At 32.0% G+C, this 23,164-nt stretch overlaps 2 protein-coding genes and 1 pseudogene across 2 annotated transcripts; 1 reads left to right on the plus strand and 2 right to left on the minus strand.

Moving 5' to 3' along the window:
- Positions 1-8,234: 8,234 nt before the first annotated feature.
- LOC108489661 (uncharacterized) lies at positions 8,235-12,012 on the minus strand. Its single transcript, XM_017794344.2, has 2 exons — positions 11,815-12,012; positions 8,235-11,712 (listed from the first exon to the last, which is right to left on the minus strand). Exon 2 carries the CDS (start codon positions 11,542-11,544, stop codon positions 8,356-8,358), a length of 3,189 nt encoding a protein of 1,062 aa, XP_017649833.1. The 5' UTR covers positions 11,545-11,712; positions 11,815-12,012; the 3' UTR covers positions 8,235-8,355.
- Positions 12,013-15,550: 3,538 nt separating this feature from the next.
- LOC128282003 (inactive disease susceptibility protein LOV1-like) lies at positions 15,551-18,101 on the plus strand (annotated as a pseudogene).
- A 1,039-nt stretch (positions 18,102-19,140) lies between these two features.
- LOC108489665 (molybdate transporter 2) lies at positions 19,141-21,166 on the minus strand. The gene has a single exon (XM_017794348.2). It carries the CDS (start codon positions 21,070-21,072, stop codon positions 19,654-19,656), a length of 1,419 nt encoding a protein of 472 aa, XP_017649837.1. The 5' UTR covers positions 21,073-21,166; the 3' UTR covers positions 19,141-19,653.
- Between the last annotated feature and the right edge of the window lie 1,998 nt (positions 21,167-23,164).

Here is a 23,164-nt window from a genome sequence, read left to right on the forward strand (position 1 = left end):
TTATTAAGAAGTTGCAACAAATTATTTAAAAATATAAAATTATCAAAATTATTAAATAATTATTAAAAATCATAATAATTATCAGTAATTAATAAAAAATTCTAACAAAAATCATAAAATGTTAAAATATGATAACAAATTGTCCAAATTTAGTCCATGTACCCTTTTATACCCCATTTTGTCTTGTTATAAAAGTTTTAGAAGCTACTAAAATGAATACAAAAGTCGTGTTCTTTGATCAGTTTCATAATTCAAATAATTTAATATTCATCAAAATATCTCAAATTAACAAGAAATATTATTTTAAGAGGGTTTCATGATATTTTTCATATGAATTATGGGTACAATAAATATATGCAAATTTTAATTTTCATTAACCCAAAGTTTAACAAATTTGGTAAGTAAATTTGATTTCATATATTAAGTTAATTTATTGGATCATTATATATTTTATGTAATAATTAAAATTAAATTTTGTAACTTTGAATATTTATTATGCATATATAATAATTGCTTTAGAATTTATTTTATATTCATTTTAAAATTTATTTTAATTTATAATTTAACACAAAGGATTTATTGTTAATTATAAATTTAAATATAATTATATAATATTTAAAATATATTTTGATAAATTAAATAGTTATCATTTTTTATTTTAAATATCATCATATAATTAGATTAATTATTAGGTTAAATAGGCTAGGAGTCCCTATCCGTTGTAAATTTATAATTTAGTCCTTGTTCTTTTTTTAGAAATTTAGTTCTACTTTTCAGATTTCAAAATTCAAGTTTAATCATTAAAATCATTTTGTTAAATTTAAATTCATTACAACATCACTTTTTAGTTACATGACTTACAAGTGAGTATTTTTTATTTCAAAATATCACATCAATAAAGTTAACAGAAAAATTTAACATGTTAATAATTAAACTTGAATTTTGAAATCTGAAAAGTATTAGACTAAATTATTGGAAATAAAAATATAATGACTAAATTTGAAATTTGTGAGAAGTACAAGGACTTATGACATATTTTAACCTAATTATTGATATTAATTTATTACAAATTCAGACTTTTTGAGTTTTAGATTGGATCTCTCTTGAGTTTGGGCTGAAATCAGTTGTAGACTTGAGGTCTCTTAAATTCAAATTTTCTCATATTCAAATCATTACAATATCAGATTAACATAAACGAAATTTCAGGCCGGTGCTTGTTTTGCCGTGATTATAGATAAAGAGAGATATATTTAAATGTTAATTTGTCCTTAGCTTCTACATCTTTACATACCTTTTCAAACGGCCTTACAAGTCACGTGAGCAGGTGATCATATCAATATGAACATTAAGAAAAAAACAACAAGAAAAGGTAGGAAATTAATGGAAAGCACAACCACTTCATTTTCTTTACTTTTATTTTCCTCCCAATTAATACTCCTTCCCAACTTCCATCTTGCAAATTAAATGGAAGTCTTCATAATTTATATTTTCTTTTTCATTTTTTGCATTTTTTTTCCATTTTCCATTTTATTTAATATAAATATTTTTTGGTATAATCACAAATATAGTTTTAGTTTTAATTTTAATTTTTTTTAAAAAAATATTTTTAATATATCTATATTTATTTATTTTTATACATAGAGAGGAATAATAAAAACAGGATTTGAACACTACGACGATGATGATACCGACAATGCCTTCTTGCAATGTAATTGATTTAACTTAACCGTCCTCCTCGTTATTCATGGGAGACGAAATTAAATTGTGGTTGTTTGGGAATTGCCATTTTGCCAACCCTTTAAATTTAAACTTTTAACTTTTAGGACTATATCAAATGCACCCAAATCCAACTCATCTTTCATCTAACATTATAAACTAATTATATAAGAATCGAATTTTTACGAAAGTGATTAAATGAAAGCTAAAGTTTTTAAAGTGTTCAAATAATTGTCAAATTTTTTTAAGTGTTTAAATAAGAGTTTTTCTAATGTAGTATATCATGTTTCAATTTATATTTATATTTTCTTTTTTTCTTTTAAAGTAATATATGATTTAGCTGTTATATATTTTATTTTAATTTAACTTTTAATGCATGAAAAGCCTTTATTTATGTAAAGAATTGAACTTTAAAAGTTTGGCCTTGTAAGTAACACCTAAAAAATTGGGTTCGCATTACCTTTTAACTTGTTAAAAGAAATTCAAACCCCACCCTTCTCTCATAAATTTAATTAGCTTGCACAACTATAAATTTTAACTATTTTTAAATATTTTAAATATTTAAAAGATTTATCGATACTATATGTGTAGTAGCTCAAATTTGACTGGGCTTAAACAGAAGAAAATAAATGGGCAAATAAATATTAATTTATTAAGAGTCCATTTACAAAGCACCAGAATACAACAGAGCCCAAACATTTAATCCGGTCGCTACCCGTGTACCCATTTACATCCGAAGCCCAAATATCTAAACACTACTGGCCCAAGTACTTAAAACCCAGCAACCCACTTGCGCTCGTGACCCAATTACATTACACGGCAGTTTTAACCCATCTATCAGACTAGCCCAAATTTAAAACAGCCCAAAAGGCCCAAAGGACTTAAGGGAAGCAGGAAACCCTAGGGTTTCCTAAACACTATGGCGCCGCAATAGGTTCTAGAGGATTCGAGGAGCGTCTGTTCAGTCTCCGAAATCGAGGCCGCCATTAATGCGCTGTCCCGAGGGCCTTCAATGCCCACCAGTGCCCCGGTCACCAGTCGTCCCTCTATCCAACCCCGAATCGCGTCACGAACAGCACGACCATCACCGAGATCTTCGAGGTACCTGCAAAATGGAAAAGGAAACACAACAAATACGAAAAAGCAGAGCAAGAAAAAGGAAACTAAGGCAAAGGAATCTCAGCAGATCACGGTCAAAGATACGGTGGATACAGCAGGCAAGAAATGGAAAGAAATTGCTTATGTAATGAAACACTGGCTATAAAGCCATCTTTGTAACCTGTAAAAGGGGATCCTTTTTAGAAAAAAACATACACATAGAGAGAAACAGACCACAAAGATATTGTACTCCAAATATTTTTGCAATAAAATATCAGAAGGATTTCGAGAGAAACGAAGGTGATCTATTGTTTCTACTTTTATTTTATTGCTTTACTGTAAATAACTTATATATAATACATTAAAATAGAGGAGAGAAAGATACCTTCGAGATTCGCCGAGAAAAGCGAAGCTTTTCGGATCCCGACTGCCGTGTGTGGCGGAGTTGGTGACGGCGCGTGAGGCTAAGCACAGAGGTCCGATGAACGGAGCAGACCGGCCTAGGGCCGGAGCTCAGAGGGCTGGGAAGAATTTCAGAGGATTTCTCTCTTTTTTTTTTCTAAACCAGGTGCTAAATGATTTTGAAGCTTAACATTTGGCTTATATAGCCTCTAACGAAACGACATCGTTTCTGCTTAATCTAATAAGCCCAAAACGGTGTCGTTCTAAAGCTTCCAAGGTTCGCGTGTTGACCCGATTACCCGGGGAGGATCAGCGTGTTTTCGTAAAGTGGGTTAATTGCCCAATTGGCCCTCTTATTTTTTAATTTTTATAATTTCATCTTATTTATTTTTAATTTAGCCCTAATTATTTAATTTTGTTTCAATTTAGTCCCCTCGATGTTTTTAAAACAGTATTCGAAAAACGGTGTAGTTTAGGACTAGGGCAAATTGCCTAGTGAGTCCTCTGAATTTAACGCGCATTTCAAATCAGGTCCAGAATTTTTATTATTATTTTGCAAATTAACCTTAGATTTTCTAATTAAATTCAAGTTTAATCCTTTTTATATTTTAATTTACTTTAAATACTTTATATATTTTTTATAAATATTAGCTATATATATTATTATTATTTTCCATTATTTTTTATTATCATATATTTTATCCATAAATTATATAATATTGTATATCTTATTTTATATATTTCTTTATATATTTTTTAAAATTGTATTATTATTTGCTAGATTTTTAAATGGCAAATAAATTTTTAAAAAATTATTAATAAATAATAGTATATATTATCCTTATTTATAATAGTATTCATATTCCATTTATATATATTACACCTTTTCTTTATATATTTTATATATTATTTATTTTATAATATTCTTATGAAAATTACTCATATTCTATTTATTGTTTTATATTTTACCTATAATACTGAGCTATACATTATATATTTTTAAATTCTATTATATGTTATACATTTTATATACTATGTTTCTATATGTAAAATATTTGTTACTTTATTATTATTATCGTATACCACGTTATATTTCATTATAATTATTTATTAATTTTTATTACGTACTATATTTTTATTATTTAATATTCCTTATAATATCTATCTTTCTTATATTTTTATATATTATTTATTTTGTTTTTTATACTATTTATTTTACCATATTTTTATATGCAAAATACTTATTATATTTTATTATTTTATATTATATTTCCTTATATTTTATTCATATTATATTATTATATATAGCTTATTTTAAACATTTTTAATTTATATTTTAGGTATTTTTTTATCAATAATTACTCACTTTATTTTATATTTTAATATATATATATTGAACCTTTCTTTATATTATGTCAATATATTAGATGTTGGTCTCATAATTTTATTAAATGTTGAGTGCTATTATTATTTTTATTGTATTTTTTTATGTGTCAAATTGTATATCATGCATCATTTTTATTATCAATATGTTTAAATATATGATGAATTACATGTTTATGTGTTTTACCTATTCTTCTTAAATATATATCGTGTTTTATGTATATTTTACTTATTTAAAATTTGCCATGTTTCTTATATGTATATGTTAGTTAATGTATGATATTATCCTATTGTGCTTTTATTTACCTATTATTATAACATGTTATCTCGTATGTTATGTTAATATGCTCCTTCATGCATCGATTTTAAAAAAACGAGACTCTAAAGTTTTCAAAAAAATAAAGGCAATACTTGGTGTTTGGAAATTTCGAGAAAAGTAGTGTCCTAACTTATTGGGTTGCAATTTTTCTCGTTGAGTTCAAATAGTCAAGCACCCTTCTAAGTTTTTTAAGGTTTTCAAAATACGAGCAACTGTCTTGGAATTTCAAAGCGTTGCGTCCTAACTTACTGGATGTGGCGTTTTGTCATTTTGAGATAGAGATTTTCAAAAAAGCTAGTTTAGTTTCGAATGTCTTAAAAATATTGTGTTCTAACTTACTGGATGAGATATTTTGATTCCTTTGATACAAGTGAACCCCAATTTTTCAAAATCAAAATATTCTAAAGAGGATTGCATCTTAAATTTTTTAAATTTCCGACCTTAAAGACATTTGATAATTAATTAGGTACCAATTTTTGGGCATTACGAGGGTGCTAATCCTTCCTCGTACGTAACCGATTCCCGAACCCGTTCTTTTTATTTCGTAAACCAAAACTAATGATTTATTGGTGATCTAATCACACCTAAAAAGATTGGTGGCGACTCCCGTTTTCGTTTTTCTTAAAGTCGATTCCCATTTTCGAAAACTTGATTTAAAAATGGTCTCGACAATATGTTTTACTGTTTATTAAATTTGTGTCACCTACTAAATTATAAAACTATTAAAATTATTTATGTTTTATAAAATAATAAATTTTATTTTGAGGTAGCATTCTTCTTTTATATTTTAATTTACTCAAAAGCATTTAAAACATATAAAATTTTAAGTTTATAATCTAGAAAATCTAGATAGATTGTGATGATTTTCAATGTTTTGGTTTTCAAAACTTATGTTTTCGGTAACTAATTTTAAGAAAACAATTTTCGAAGTTTTACTACTGTATTTAATTTTTAAATTCATTTTTATATTGTCGAAATATCAAATAAATTTTGAGTTTTAATGGTTTCAAGTAAGCTAAATAATCATGAAGTTTAAAATTTATAAAAATTTTTATTTTTAATTGTTTTTGTATTAAAATATATTTTATATATGTTTACAACATTACAGGGTACTTTGATTTTTCATGATTTTGAATTTGATCTAAATATGATATTTTCTCGCCCTATCAATAGGGTTAAATGTTAGCTATATTGACATGTATTTTGTGCTTAAAACTGGTTGCAACTATGTCATTGGTTTAAGATAATGGTTTTCAACCCACTAATACTAGGGTAAATTGTAGTTTTTGTTTCAACCTAGTGGTTTTCAACTCCTTTAAAAAGTTTGGCCTTGTAAGTAACACCTAAGTATTTCGAGGTTTCTTAACTTACAAAATTTATAAATGTTATATGAAATTATGGTTATAATTTCTTTTAAAATGTTTTAGTTATTATACTTCAGTCTAAGGCGTAACAATTTTATATAAAAAATATATGTGCTCGATAGAATCGTTATATTTATAAATTTAACTTCTGTTATTTAAAGTAAAGTCACATTTAATTTTTGTTTCAACTTTTTATAAATTTATTATATAGGCTTTTTTTTTATCCACTATAATCCAGTATTATTTATATCTATTTGGTTTGATTATCATATTGTGTATTCATAGGAGAATACAGAAGTTGTGAATTCATAGGAGAATTGTTGGCTTTGTATTAAGAATTGGAATGCATTTTGACTCTTCTACTAAAAAAAAGACAAATTAGTTATTGTATGTTAAATTAAAGAACAAATTAATTCTTCTGTTTAAAATTTCATTTATTTCTTCTATTAAAAATTAGTCTCTATAAGTCAGAATGAGGTAGACATGACGTTGGCATGCTACGTGTAATTTTCTGATTATTTTGTCAACCATGCTAATTTTTAACTATAAAAATGTTTAAAACTTTTTACATAAATGATCAATTTGTCCTTTGATCTAATATACAATGACTAATTTTTTGAATATAGGGGGCAAAATAAAATCTAACTCCTAGTAAAAGGACCTCAATGATACTTTTGCATAGAATTGTTTTCCTTTTTCTTTTCTTTATAGAATTGTCTTTTTTTTATTAGTTATACTTTTTTAAAAGGGTTAATATTTAATACAGTGTATTTTTAATTCCCAAAGAACTTAAAAAATTGCCATGTGTTTCTTCTTAAAAAATTATTTTTAATATTTGACTAAACTATTAACTTATCAACTTCCTAACCCTACTTGTGAAGTTTGCATCAAATAATTTTCCTTTTTAAAAATGTGTTTGTTATTTTGTATCATGATTGTGTTTATACTATTTTATATAAGGGAAATATTTAGTACACTACTAGTGGAATATTTAAACTTCACAAGTAGAATCAAAGTGTTAACAAGTGTTTTATAAAAGATATAATAAAATATTAAAAATAAATAAATATTAAAATATATAAAAATAATATTTTTTAATTCTATTTGTGGAATAAAGAAAATATATTTTCGCTATACTAAATATAAATTAATATAATTTCTTAAGTAGATTTTGACACATTTCCATATGAATGCTATATTTACGTTATTTTTCATTAATTTGCATAGCTTGTTGTGGTTAAATTTGAAAACTAATTTGTTTATTTTTTTGTGTTTGTGTTGTACTTATTGGTTACATGTTTTATATAATTTGTCATAGTAATTTAGTTTTGAGAATAGAGTTCTTTGAATTAAATAATTAGATTCACTTTCGTACATATATTTTTCTTTTAGATGATAATATGATATAATATTAATGTGTTATATCACTAAAATTTTATATTTTTCAAGTTCAAAGACCATTAAAATAGGTTTAATTGTCAAGTTTAGGTATCAAAAAGACAAAAAATAATAATAATATTAATATTTTTAAAACATTACATTATTTAATTTGAATTTGGATGGAAAAATGCCACCAAACCCATAAACTGGTTTATTCATGTCATGATTAATGATTTGTTTTAATTAAAATTTAATAAGTTTATTTTATGTTTGATGATAGATTTCGCTAAGTATAGCAAGTGATATTTGGGCTTACACATTGCAGTCTATCATAAAGCAAGTTTAGATTTCCAGAGAAACAGAATATATATGGATTAATTTTTTATAGAACACATTCACTGCCTGGAAAAAGTAACCATATCATCAACAATAGATCATAGCATAATAGGTTTCATATTGGATAGCATTTTAATTATTGTTAGATACAACTCCAAGTAGAATTTGCAAATACACCCTCAAAAGTGCAGCAATAATATGATGATATTAAACAAAAGATAAAAGGCAAGGTCAAGTTCAGAAAATTGTTCTTGATTTCTATTGATTAAAATATGCAGGATAGATGCCAACATGTTATACTTGGAAAACAAACACATTCACACATGTTTCTGTCAGTAATGTTGAGAAGGAATTTAACTATTCGTCATCATCCTCATCCTCTAGCTTTTTTGAGGTACTCTGGTTAACATCAGAGGCAAGCTCAGCTTCAAAAGGCTTCGAAGACAACCTCTCATAAGCTCTTGATCTTGCAGGAAGAAGCCTACATTGCCTGAAGGTCAGAATCTGGCTAAGCTGATCATAGTTCCACCTTTGCTGACAATAGATGACTGCTGCAAGCAAAACTGCTGTGATGGGAATGGCAACATCCCCAAAATTTGAGAAGAAGTCCAATGTCGGATTTACAAACTCGTACTCCTCTGCAAAGTAAGGATTGGGAACTGGAGCTCTTATATAGTCGTATAAATGAGGGAGAAGTCTGACCACTGTAATCCCAATGAAATAGAGTTTCCTCAGAGGTTTACAATCGATTTGCCACATCAAGTTACCAATGACTTGGGGGAGCAAGAAGAAATCTTGAACCAGGCCAATATACTCCTCTAGTTCAATTTGCCATTCCCGTAGTGTTCGGGAATGACCCCTTGAATCTATAAACCTATCGGTTTGAAGCGGCATCTGTCTGGTTTTAACAGCATGAATGATCAGAACAATTATGTACCCAATGCCGTGTATGGTAAGGGTTGCAATAAGTACTCGCTTGTCACTTGGGACACGATGTGATTCGAGTGGGGATCGTGAAAGTAATCTGATCCGAGATTTCCACACCTTCTGGCAGAGCCTCAGAGTCAAAAGGAACATCACCAGCTCAAGAAGCTTCACCGTGTAATCAATCAAATTCAACCACTGACTCTTCTCAAGGTCATAAGATTGCATTTCATAAGAATCAGAAGCCTCTCTTTTGAAGAGAGCTTCGGCACCAGTAATAAGAGGAAGACAATGCCCAAGGGCTTGGACACCCAGCATAACAAAGGAAATAAAAGGAGAGGAATCAACATCCTGATTGAGGTAAAACAGCTGACTAGAAATGCAAGCAACTGCAAATGAAAGAGTCAAAACACAGAGGATTCCCTCAATACCCCGCCTAGAGAGAATATCTTCCCTCTGCTTCCTGTACATAATTGGAAGAGTCTGAAGCTTAATCATTCCAAAATATAGTGGGTCATCTTCAGGTCTCTGACTAGATATGGAGATTCTTGCAGTTGGGTTGAACAACCACCGTGCAGTAGTTGGTGGGTAAGACACTATGACTTCGATCAAGCAATCCAACCCCGATTCTAGATCAATGGTCTGAGATAAGATCTTCCATGAAGCTCGAACATCCCTGCAGCCAACAAGATACATCCTTCCAAAATGCGGATCATAAAGACCCTCCAGAAAAAGAACAGAAAAATTGCTATAATCTTTTCCAATAATGGTTAGTTGAGCTGATACATTCAAAAGGAGCTGCTTTTCTGTGTACTCAGCTTTACTGAGGTAAGGTGTCTCTCCTGCAGTTGTTTCATTTCTTGAATACCAATAGCGCCCGAACAAAGGACCAATTGAGAAAATATCCATCTGAATATCAACTCTCAGAGGATGAGAATTTGAAAAAGGATCAGGAACTGCAGAAATTTGAAGGGTCAGATCTTCTGCAAGAAAAGAAAGACTGGATAAAAAGTCATCAGTGTCGTCTAGTTTAGGAAATTGCAGCAAGGATTTCTTGACTAGAGCTCCAAAACTGAAGGGCTCATTTTTTTCTAGGATTGCACCAGCTGATTGGATTTTTGAGTAACTATAATAAGGATGTGACACTCTGAAATAATTCCACAGCTCTGAGGGCCTCACTAACCTTTCAAATGATAAAGGGTAGTATAGCTTATTACTTCTATCAATACTCGAAATACTCCCAAAAATAATGCTTCGTTGCTTTAAGGAGAACGACAGAGGAACATACAAACATATACGAGAGTTACAGCTACTCCCTTCTGCATCTACTATGCCAAGACAACCAACCATGCAAAGCTGCCCGCTGGAAGAATTCCAGATTCCTTCAGCAGCTAGAGTCATGTTGCTAAGCCCAGACCTCCATTGCACTCTATACCGATCCTCCAATGCAGGAGTGGCCCGAAAAACTGCAGCAACTCTTGCCACACTATCATTTTGATGCCCACTAGTTGGCTTGCACCTGACATCCTGCATGTAAAGCATGACATCCTTGAAGCTCCCATTTGTGGCTTTAATCTCTTGATCTGATACAAAAGGACCCAGCTTACTACAGTAGTCATCTGCGCCATCGCATTTCCAGTTTGGCACAACAGTGAAAGGTCCACTATTAGTAACTTTCTCAAGAATTGCACAGAAACTACCTCCTTTGTAAACATTGATGCCAGAACTCATCAAGTTATCTCGATATGGATAAGGATCACATGCCTTGGATACAATCTTCTCAGACCCAAATTCATATTTTGTTGACTTGAGCATCTGTCCCAAAATGTGAACCTGATCAAAGTACTTAGCATTTGACTTTGGATTTAAACTTTTCAACTCCCCTCGTATCACCTTATTTGTCAAAGTATGTGTCAAGGGGTAGCGAAGAACAAGCAACATTTGATCATCTTGCAAAAGGGGTACCTGGTTGTTGTTTTGATCAGAGTCCTTCACCCATTCCCATGGATTGCTTGAGTCAGACTCCCGAGATGGCAACATTGCATCCCCTAACAAACAAATCACTCTTTCTCCACCATTCCGTTTGTTTTCCATATAAATCCCTTCGAATGAAATTGCAAGCTGAGTATGAGCAGGCCATATCTGAAATCGAGGACTACCCTTGTATGGCCTCTCCGCAAATGAAGTATCCAATGTTATGCCCAACATCAAAATGCCACTGACACTTACATACTTCTTAGTCCGATGTTTGTGATCGACATTTGTGATCCAGAAAGAAGATATATTAGAGGGAGGCTGTGACAAATTCTTAGGGATATCTCTATCATCAAATGGCATAATAGGAGCATCACCAACATCCTGCCACCAATCCCCATACCCGAAATTGAGCTCCTCTTTTATATCAGCTATCCTATTATCTTCAGCTTTGAATTCAGAAGCTGATGATAGAATTGGTTTACAATGTTTCTTTACCTCACCGATTCTTTCATAATTGTGTTCCACTTCCATAGAAGATTCTTTTTTAAACTCAAACTCCACTTCTGGAACATAATTTGTCAACCCTAAGATAAACATCTCGCACATTATACAAACAACAACAACAGTCACATATACACTCCTCATGGTTCCAAAAATTTTCAATAATCAATCTCTTTTCTCAGCTACCCACTTCCTAGAAACCATTAAAAATCAAAACCCAATTTCTCAAAGAACAAAACGAAGTTTACAAATACAGCAGTTTTGCTACGTCCGCATCAAAACTGAAGTTGTAGTCACTACATAAGCGTTGATCTACAGCAAGAGCATCGGATTCAAGCTTATAGCTTGGTGGGTGGTTTTGCAAATTCAATGAACAAAATTTAGTAGAATAAAAAGAAAAGAAAAAAAACAAACCTGAAATTTTGGTAGTAACAGTTAAAGCTGTTGCAAAGATTTGTGGGAAATTCAGTTGGTGAAACTTTGGATCTAAGAGAATGCTTAAAATGAAAGACTTGGAAAGTAGTTGTAGCGTAAGAGGTCAACTTCTATTTCTGTTTGTCTGTCTTTTTTTCTTTGTTTGCCTTCCATATTCATACTTCATACCCTATGTTGAATCATAAATGATATATATTTTAAATGCTTATATCTCACCAAAAAAATAATTAATTTCCTTTATTAAATTTCAAACATCTATCATTAATTAATTTTTCTCATTGATTATGTTAAAATAAATTTCTAGATCAGTAAGATGGTATCACTAGCTACTTTTTTTTGTTTAACCTAATATTTTTATCATAAAATTATTAAAAATCACAAAAATTATTAAAATATATAAAAGTAATCAAAAATTATAAAAAATTTAATATATATAAATTTATATAAACTTATAAATATTAAATAATAAAATGTATTTAAAATTTTATAAAAACATATTAAAATTCTATAAAATATTAAAATTATAAATGTATATATTAAAATTGATATAAACTTATAAAATTACTAAAAAACATAAAACTTGAATTGGATCGGATCGGATCATCGGTTGGACTGATCGATGTAAATTGACAAGGATATCAACCATTAGACCGGTTCAACTTCTCAATTCCCAAGTCAACCGGTCTAATGGCTTTCCCCAAACCGGTACCCTTGTCGATTTTGGGCTAACCGATCTAGTTCAAGTTTTAATATATTTTATAATTTTTACAATTTTATTATTTTAAAGAATTCTAATAAATTTTTTATTTTAAATAAATTTTATTAATTTTATATTTTATAATATTTATAAGTTTTTATATGTTTATAATTTTAATAAGTTTATATCAATTTTAATATTTTTAATAATGTTTCACGATTTTTATAACTTTTTGTTTTTTTTATTTTTATAATTTTTATGAGAAAAATATTAGATTAAACCAAAAGCTATCATGTGTCACCATGTGATTGGTCCGTCAATTTATTTTAACATCAACATGATCATGGTGAAAATCATTAACAACAGGACTTAATTGATTATTTTAATCAACAACAGGGGGTTTAATTAGGTACGAATTTGATACAAGAGTTTAATAGATTTTTTTTTTTTTACATTTTTAAGAACTTTATGACAAATAAGCCTATTTTTTAATAAAATTATAAAATTAAATAAATTTATAAATATATATATCAATCATCAAATTTAACTCTTTTTTTCTCATTGGGTTTTGAAAGTGGACAACAAATTTTAAAAACCCAATAACAAGAAAATTGAGCCCAAATTCAATCCCAAGCACCCTTTATCTCCAGCGTTAAATAATAAAGCTTAAATAGTAAAAAAGGCCTTCTAATATAATTAAAAAATAATCAAGCCTATGATTGAAAGCTACAATCAATTGAGTTATTGGTCAAAAGTTAGCAATTAATTGATCTCTTAAAATATAATTTTCTGATGAAGCTTTAGGTTGCTAAGTGATGATATGGCAGTTAACATAGAAAAAATAATGATGTAACGATTGACTTACCGTATGACAAGAAAAAAAGTTAACATGAAGAACTTAAAAGATATTTTAATAATTTTACTAGGGGTTAATTGATTCTTAAAGGAGCAACTCTTCATCAACAACAAGCTTCTGACACGTTCCAATATCATTTTCAATGAAGCCTCTTAAGGCTTTAGTGCCTTATTGGGCGTAGGCTTTCCAAAGGCCCTTTGTCGTTTTTTGGTGAAGCCTCTTAAGGCTCCAGTGCTTGTTCATCAAAGCCTCTAAAGGCTCTAGCACCCTATCATGCACCCGTGGCCTTTTAAGGCTTCGGCTTGCTAAAAAGCAACTGCTAGCTCAACTAGGCATAGCCTTTAAGATTTCAATGGATAACACAAAGCTCATTACATATCTACTTTTATGGAATTTACTCATTCGGGTAAATCCCTTCATCAGAGAGTTCATTATATATCTATTCTTTCAAAATTTAATCATTCAAATGAACCCCTTCATTGAATAGTTCACTACATATATCTATTCCTACGAAGATCATCATTTACTTATTTCATCTTTTTAGGCGAACATCTCAAGAGAGATTTCATGATATATATATATACCTCATTTATCTAGGCATACCCTTCTTAAGGAGACTCTCATTATATGTCTACATCATTTATTCAAGCGGACCTTTCTCAAGTATGACTTCATTATTTATGTACCCCTTACATATATCTAGTTCAACCATGCAAGACTATAGCTAAAAGGGGAGTTAGTCAGAAAAACATATCTGTGGACCTCCCTCTTGGATCAAATTCAAAAGAGGAATTCTACAACTAATAAAACTCCACCTAGATTGCATGTAAATCTCCTAAATAGCATGGAAACATCTTAGATCCTAAAAAAAATTATCATCTCTTGGCACCATCAGAGTGTGAACTATCCTATAACTTTTGACATTTTTCTTTCACGCTTGCCTCTAAGGTCTCATATTTCACCTTTATAGGAGTGCTTCGCCAAATTGGTCTTTAAGGTGTCTCATTGCTCCATATGTCAAAGGGATTGATAAGTACGGCCATATAACTATTAAGAAAGCAACTCTTCTTCAGCTAAAGTCTATTGAAGGCTCTAATGTCGCTCCTAGTGAAGCCTTTTGAGTTTCCAATTCCCCATCAAGTAAGGCCTCTTAAGACCTTAGTTTTGTTTCTAGCATATGCCTATTGAAGGGAGGCTTCACTAAATTTGCTCTCTAGGTATTTCTCAAGTAGAATGCAACTACATGTTATCACTAAAATCACATAATCATTTTCTTTTTAGGTATTTGTCAAGTTTAACTTCTTAAGACATTCATCATATCCCCAAATTTGTCTCTTAAGACCCCTAACGACTCGTCATAGCAATAAGGAAATCCTAAACCCTTATCAAGAAGCATCTTCTTGGGGAAGATCACTTTGTAATCTTCCCTTCAACTAGGATGCCGTTGTTATACCCATGCCTCTATAGTCACCTTAAATAGCAAGACCCACGTCAAAGCTCCCCCTCTATAAAAGCTCTCTCCATCACAAAAAGAAGTGGCTCTAGAATATCAGCCAATGTGGTACCAAATCTCTCCTAAAAAGCTTTCCAAGCTCATGAAATTTCTAGAAACCATTATTCTTAGTGGCTCTCTATATCATTTACAATGCGAACCGCCTCCAAATTAATAGTTCTCCACATCCCTTACGGTGTGAACTACCATGACAAGTCACTCCCAACTTTTGTGTTATAGCAAAATTAAATCACAAATCTCTAATTAAAAAAGAGTTGCCGATACGTACCATCATACTTTTGTAACAATAAAATAAATCACAATAAAAGTTTGTTTTCAATATAATATTATTTTTTAGTAATTCAAATGAACTAAATAACACAATAAATATGATGGAAAATCCATATATAAATATTCAGTATCTCAATTTTATTATTGAGTCAAAAGTTTCATTCACAATATATTATTAATTTATGAATTTATAAGTTATTGTTGAATTATAAGTGTTGTTACCTTGTAATTCGTTTATAATATATAGAGTATAGATATTATAGCATATAGTGTATAGATTTATGAATGGATAATGCATAAACAAATTTTGCATTAAAAAGAAGATGGAAAAAAGAAAGAAAACTGCAACTGGAGTCGTATGTTTATTATATACGTAATAATGGATGAGTACGTGCTTCATGTGGGAAACCGCCACCACCGGCATGGATCCAAAGCTTTCCTTGCAAAAGTAGATTGTTTAGTAAAGGGTGTGAAGAGACACCATGAAATAGCTTCAGAGATTCAAGATATCAAGACACGGGTATGTGAAATCCGGATAAGGAGCAAGCCTTACAGCTTCAACACCTTTGGAGGTGGTGCCGAGGATAAAACTTGGTGTGACAAATGGGGCTCCATTTCGTTGACAACAATGCACTTGTGGGGATTGATTATTTGAGAAAAGATTTGGGAAGAGAATCGATACATGGTGAATCTAATCGTACTGCGATTTCAGTGGTGGGCATGGGAGGAGTTGCCAGGACAACTCTGGCAAAGAAAGTTGCTGATGAACAGATCGCCACAGGGCACTTTGACTGCCATGCTTGTATTACTGTCTCAATCATACAAGGTGGAGGATCTACTAAAGACCATGATAAGGTAATTTTATAAGTCTAGGAAAGACCCTTGTCCCAGTGAGGTCAATGCAATGGACGGGGAAGAGCTGATTGGAAAATGCAGAAACTTTCTGCAGGAGAAGAGTATTTTGTTGTGTTCGATGATGTATGGAAAGAAGACTTGGGGAGAAGTACAATATGCATTGTTTGGTAATGACAAAAGCAGTAGAATTATGGTGACAACAAGGAACAGGAACGTTGCAGAGTTTTGCAAAACATCAGCACTTGTTCATGTTCGTGAGCTGAAACCTCTACCCTAGAGTTGGCACAAGAACTCTTATGCAGAACAGCATTTCAATTCGACCAAGAGAAGCAACATCCCTTGGAGTTGAAGGATTTGTCTTTTGATATCGCCAAAAAATGCGAAGGCTTACCACTTGCAAGTGTGGCCATTAGTGGACTGCTGTCAACTAAAGGCCGAGATGTTGTTGAATGGCAAAGCTTGAACGATAGCCTCAAGGCACAGCTATAAAACAACCATCTCACGCGGATCAAAACAATCCTTTCCTTAAGTAATCACGATTTGCCTTACCATCTCAAATCCTGTTTCTTGTTTCTTGGCATGTTCCCCGTAGATTATGTTGTCAATTGTGCAAGATTTATTCGGTTGTGGATTGCAGAGGGCTTTGTGAAACAGCAGCAACAACAACATGATGCAACAGCTGAAGATGTTGCGAGACAATCCTTGACTCAGCTCATAAACAAAAACTTGGTTCATGTTGAATTGGTCGATTTTGACGGCATGGTTAGAGAATGTCGAGTCCATGGTTTAATGCATGAGCTCATTCTTTCCAAGTCAGATGAACTTAACTTTTTCTTTCAAACTTCACCAACGCAATTAACAAATCTGAACCAGACAGCACGGCACATCTCAATCCAGAATATTGGTTCGAACAACTTGTCATCGACCATCCGTAGCTCAAAAGCTCATTCAATTATCTTTTTGCGGTAAAAGAATTCCCCAAATCCCTGCTCATGTCAATATTTGCCAATTTCAAACTCTTGAAAGAACTAGATTTTGAGGGAGCTCCATTGGATCGCTTGCCTGAGGAATTGCCGAATTGGGAAATCTGTTGCACCTGAAATACTTAAGTGTAAGAGATACAAACCAAAGTCCTTATCTGAGTTGCACAAACTAGAAACTTTGGATTTGAAACGTTCTCGTCTGCATCAGTTACCTTTTGATATCAATGAGCTTTCCAATCTGAAGTATTTTATAGCCTACTCCGATACCAATTTTCAGATTCGACAAGGGGTGAAAATACATGGCAATGTTCAAAGTTTAAAGTCCATAGAAAAGCTTTATCTTGTAGATGTGGATGCAGGAAAGAGCTTTGATTTAGTTAGCGAGTTGGGAAAGTTGAAGAATCTAAGAAAGTTGGGAATCACCAACCTGAAATCAGAAGGTGGGATGCTTTGTGCAATGCTATTGAGCAAATGTCCCTCCATCAATCACTACAGATTATCTCAGCAAAAGAGGAGGAACCTCTGCAATTGCAATCAATGACATCTCCTCTTCTTTTGTATTGCCTTCGGCTTCAAGGACGATTGGAAAAGTTGCCCCATTGGATTTCCGATCTCAAGTGCCTAGTTCGGATTCGACTACTTTGGTCGCAATTATCCAAGATTCCTCTCAACATTCTTGGTGAATTGCCCAAGTTGTTGGAACTTTTTCTTTATAAGGGATGCAATGGAACACAAGTTCATTTCGAGAGTGGATACTTTCCAGCACTCAAGATTTTAATCCTTGAGAAATTGGATAGGCTGAATAGATTGGCAATCGATGAAAATGCACTCCATCTTGTTGAACACCTCTTTATTGGGTCCTGTCAACAGTTGAAGATGCTGCCATCCGACATCTGCCATATCAAATGCCTTAGTGCGTTTGAAGTTAGTCTTATGTCCAAAGAATTTGTTAGAAGAATGCTACCAGGAGTTGATGAAGACCATTGGAAAGTTCAAAATATAGCAAATGTCCATGTCTACATCATCAACACTGAACAACAATATTTAGCCTACAAGCTTGGTGATTCTACCTTGTTAGACAGCTTAAATTAGAAGTAGAGGTACAACATTGCAGATTACATTTTTTAAATATTATTTTAATAGTGAATTATATCGCTACGCGTATGTAGGTGTGGTTCTTATCTACTAATCCATGATGGTTCAATGCCTGAAGAAATCAACCAAAAACAGTGGTCCTTTCTTTTCACATCAAGGCTGGCTGGATGTACACCTTGCTACTTGGCGATAATTTGTGCTTGTGTCTTGTATTTTAATGTATCGTAGTCATGTTTAATGCATTTTGTCTTAAACCAAAAGCCGCTCATTCACTTGCACAATAATTTTGTTGCATGTTATCCACATTGATTGGCATAGGTCGTTTATGGGTCTGGGATTTCTTTCTACTTGAATTCGATGCTTTATTTGTTAATTCCAGGTCTAGGTGCATAGAGTAAGCTGATGGCTTAAGTTCGTTTGCCCGCTCTCCCTTCTATTAATCTATTTTGATTTTACTTCAAAAAAAATACCTTTGATGTACAAACATGTTATGCATTCTTCTCTTGTAACATGTAATTTTATGGATCATGTATGTTCAGGCAGCTTTAAGGTCGCTATTCAATGAAGAAACTAGATTAGAAGATATCCAACTTAAAATTAATAAGCGGTAAATGGAAAGACCCAACTTGAAAAGGGCCACAAACAATGTAGAATCTAACCAATGTGAGATACATCCCAATACCATAATATAGAGCAGAAATGTAGCTTCAGGCAATGGCTTCCTTTGCCTTGATTTCCAGCTTCAATTATTTTACATCATACCACTTCAGCTTCAGCTTAACAGAGTTCAGAGCAATAATATGTTCAAACATAACCTATGGCTATAACTCAGCATGTTTGCCAACAAAAGCTAATAACTACATTATGCTCTCCATCAAGTCTCAGGAATCCCTGAATCTTGAAAACTTTTCACTTCATTTGTTGGTAAATTTCGTTGAATCTCATTCAATTCAGGTTCGCTTTCTAATGCCGCAGAAGCATCCCACAGAAAACTTAAAATTGATCCACTACAGAAAGTTCTACCATCATCTTTCACTTTTGGTAAAAAATTATTCATTCTTGTCACTTGAGATTTCTAATCAACACATTCATCTGAAAACAATATTCTTACCCTTTAAACTATTGGAAAAGCAGGTAGTCCCTATAGATTCTGAACTCCGGATTCAACAACATAGAAGCACATGCTCTGATACCTATGATTTCTATAAATAAAATGAAAAACTTCCCCTAGGATACAAGTTTTAAGAAACTTGGCTTACCTGAACTAGTTTTCCAAGGAAGGTGATACATTAAACTTCAATTATTGTCGCAACAGATCGGGCAATATGCACCAATAAAATAATGTACTAACTGCTAGGCCAGAATTAAATACATCACAGTGGTTTATATTCTATCATATGCTTCTGGTAGTATTTTGCTAGTCTAGAACATACATATCAAATCTGCACAGGAATCTACAATATGATCTTATACTTGCATTTGAAAGATCAAAATTACCCTGCATAGCTTCATCATCCGACATACAGCATCCTGCCCAAATAAATGCAGTTTAAGGAATTGAACTAGTTTCGGCATCAACGGTAGACTCAAACTTGAATTTGCTAAAACCAGGAGCAGAACCAGAATACTCCATTTTTCTTAGCTTCAGCAACAAAAACAGCAAAATCCCACACACGAACCCCAATGCAGCACTAGAACCTGTCAAAGACACAGCAGCACAAACCAACATGACAAAAGACTCCTCCTTTGAGTTCATATCCCTCGAGGCCATAGCCAACTCAATGCCGGCAAATAATAAAAGAACTCCAAGAATCCCTATAGGAAACTGATTCAAAATCCTAACAAAAGAGTTCCCAAATACCAAGCCAATTACCAACTTCCCTATCCCCAAATATACCACCGACCATCCACTCCTTGCCCCAAACCTATACTGACCAGCTAACCCACCCGCACCATGACACACTGGCATTGCCCCAAACCAACACCCCACCAAATTCATAACCCCTACACTCACTGAAACCTTGGCAGCAGACAGCTCTCTGTCTGGAAACAAATCACCAGACAACTTACAAACTGCAATAACTGAGTTCAATACAGACAGAGGAATTTGTGGCACTGCTCCTTTCAAAAACCCAACTTTCCAATCATTCCAAGTTATACTCAAAAATCCAATTTTTGATGGGCCGAACTTAATATCACCAAAAATTGAAGGATCGCGTATAAAACATAAAACCAACCCAAGTAGGAACACTATCAAAGCAGCTGGAATTGAACCCAAAATTCTCAACCTCTTTGAGTTTCTGCGACGGGGTTGGTCGTCATCAGATTCATTTCTATCATAATGATCCCCGGAGCCCGTGAAGATGACTAAAAAGAGGAGACTTGAAAGGGCCACAACAAGACCATCAAGACCCAACCAAGCCCGTGGGGCGGTAGCTTTAGAAGCTACGAAATCTTGATTGTAACGGATGTACTTGATGGCTGAGAAGGCAAAGGAGAGACCTTGAGAGAGCTGGATCCCGCGGACAACAGGGAGAGGGAGGAGACGGTAAAGGGTCGACATCAGACCGGTAGCCCCGAGAAGGAAGAGGACGGCTGCAGTAGAGGCACCAGCGGTGGCGATTTGGGAGGTGGTAAGGTGAGGGGTTTCGGAGACGGCAACGGCAGCTATGGATTTCATGGGTTGGACAGGCATGGGGATGTGGAAGAGTAGGCCAGTGGTTATGTTGTAAAGGGCAGTGAAGATGAGAGTTGTGGAGAGGTCTAAGTGGGAAACCAAGGTGAGAGTTAGGACAATTGGGATGAAAGTCCCCAAGTCTCCCACTGCTCCTGATAGTTCGGAGGAGAGGGAATTTTTCATGTGGAAATGACGACGCCACCATGGGTGATGTTGGGGGAGGAAAGGAGTGGTGCTGGTGGTGGTTGTGGTTGTGGTTGTGGAGGAGGAGGGAGGAGATTGTTGCTCCATAATCGAAGCACTAGCACTACTTCAGCGAGCTAGGACTGCTTGCGCTTTATCCCAAAATGAAATGCCTTTTCAAGTAGCGTAAACGACACCAATTACCATTAAAATTATATTTCAGTTATTCAACTTTGAAAATTACATAATTGTCGCTAAAATTATCAAATTATTATATTTTAGTCACTCATCAAATTAAATTTTGTTAAAAAATGAAGTTACACATTAATTTAAAGAATTAATTACCAATTTATCCCATGAACTATAACTAAAATATCAATTTCATACTTTTAAAATCTGTTTAATAATTCTAAAAATTTAAAGGCTAAACTATTCAGATTGTCACTGAAGTTTTAAAGTGTTCCTATTTTGTTCACCAGAATTTTTTGTTAATTTAGTCACCCCATTAATTGACATTTTTAGTTAGTCCACCATTAAAGGACATTGGTCACAAAAGAAAATGTTGACGTGACAATCTTTTGATTGTTATAATAACAAATTTAACCCTTAATAATTTACACATTCTGTAAATTTGGTCTTGGTTCTAAAAAACTAACAAATTTAACCCTCAATATTTATAAATTTTGTCAATCTAGTCTAAATTCAAAAAATTATAGTTTTAAAAACTTGAAAATATATAAATTTTATTATAAAAAGACAAAATATTAAATATTAAAATATATATAAAATTACATAAAGGCTTAAATATGAATTTAGTTGAGGGGTTAAAATTAATAATTCTTTAGTTTTAACAAAAAAATAGGGTTCAACAAATTTTAACTCTCAATTTTTCTTGAATTCTTTAAATCAATCTTTTCTCTCTCTTTTTTTTTTTTATTTAAACCCCGTCAAGCTAAATGAGCCACTTGAATTAATTGTTTGAGCCAATCACTACCAAATCCAACCAACACCATGATCAAACAACTAGTTTAAGGGATGCAAATCAAACAGCCTTTACTTATAGAAACATCTCTGGCTCCATTCCAATAGTAAATTGTAGGGCTTTAAGGGACTTAAATGCTTAAGGCTAAGCGGTGCTTCACTGATTGACTTTTTCTCATTAAAAGAAAATGCGAAATCTATTTTGGGTATGTCTGTAAAAAAACCAAATTTGAGTGTGGGTTTAATGGTGAGTGCTCAACAAACGGATGAATGTTTTTTTATGAAGTTTCTCTTTTGTTTGGTTGAATAAAAAATCTGGTAACGAGAATGAAAATTTTTTCTTGTAATTTTTTAACCACAATGTTGTGCGATTGCAATGGATTTTTCATGTTTTTGAATTATAACTAAGAAAACTTTACTTACTTTGATTTTTGGTTTTGATTGATTATTTTTGAATGTTTTATATTTTGAATATTTTATTTATATTTTTTGTGAATTTTAGAATTTGGACTAAATTGAAAAATATGTAAACATTAAGGGCTAAATTTATTGATTTTTTAGAATTAGGACTAAATGGAAATTAAGTCTTTATGTAATTATATATATTTATGTCTTTTTATAATAAGTTATATATATTTTCTAGTTTCTAAAATTATAAAATTTTTAATTTTTAGATTTGGACTAAATTGACAAGATGTGCAAACATTGAGAGTTAAATTTATTGAATTTCTCTAGAATTAGGATCAACTTTACAAAATGTGTAAAGCGTTAAAGGCTAAATTTGTTATTATACTAATCAAAAGACTGTTATGTTAGTATTTTATTCAATGACCAAAGCATTTGAACGGTAGAGTGACTAAAAATGACAGTTAATCTAATAGAAGTAACTAAATTAACAAAAAAAAAATTGATGACCAAAATAAAAACGCATTGAAGATTGGATAACTATATGAGTAGTTTATTTTTAAATTCTTTAAAATTATTATTAAGAAAAAATTAAAAAGTATCAATTAAATATTTTAGAGGCTAAATTAATTATTAACCTTTATCAAAATGATTAAAATATAACAATTTGATAATTTTAAAAATAATTATGTAAGTTTTGAAAATCTGAGAATTTATCCTTTCAACTAATGAAACGCTGGGAAATTGGAATAATTCGAGGGAATATGCGCATGGTAAGTTTTAACGAAACTCAAATAAATCAACACATAACACG

The sequence above is a fragment of the Gossypium arboreum genome, chromosome 10 (genome assembly GCF_025698485.1).
Source record: "Gossypium arboreum isolate Shixiya-1 chromosome 10, ASM2569848v2, whole genome shotgun sequence".
Taxonomy (NCBI): domain Eukaryota; kingdom Viridiplantae; phylum Streptophyta; class Magnoliopsida; order Malvales; family Malvaceae; genus Gossypium; species Gossypium arboreum.

What these genes read in the sequence shown, in the direction of transcription:
- LOC108489661 (XM_017794344.2), bottom strand. Translation starts at nt 11,544, where the DNA reads ATGAGGAGTGTATATGTGACTGTTGTTGTTGTTTGTATAATGTGCGAG.
- LOC108489665 (XM_017794348.2), bottom strand. Translation starts at nt 21,072, where the DNA reads ATGGAGCAACAATCTCCTCCCTCCTCCTCCACAACCACAACCACAACC.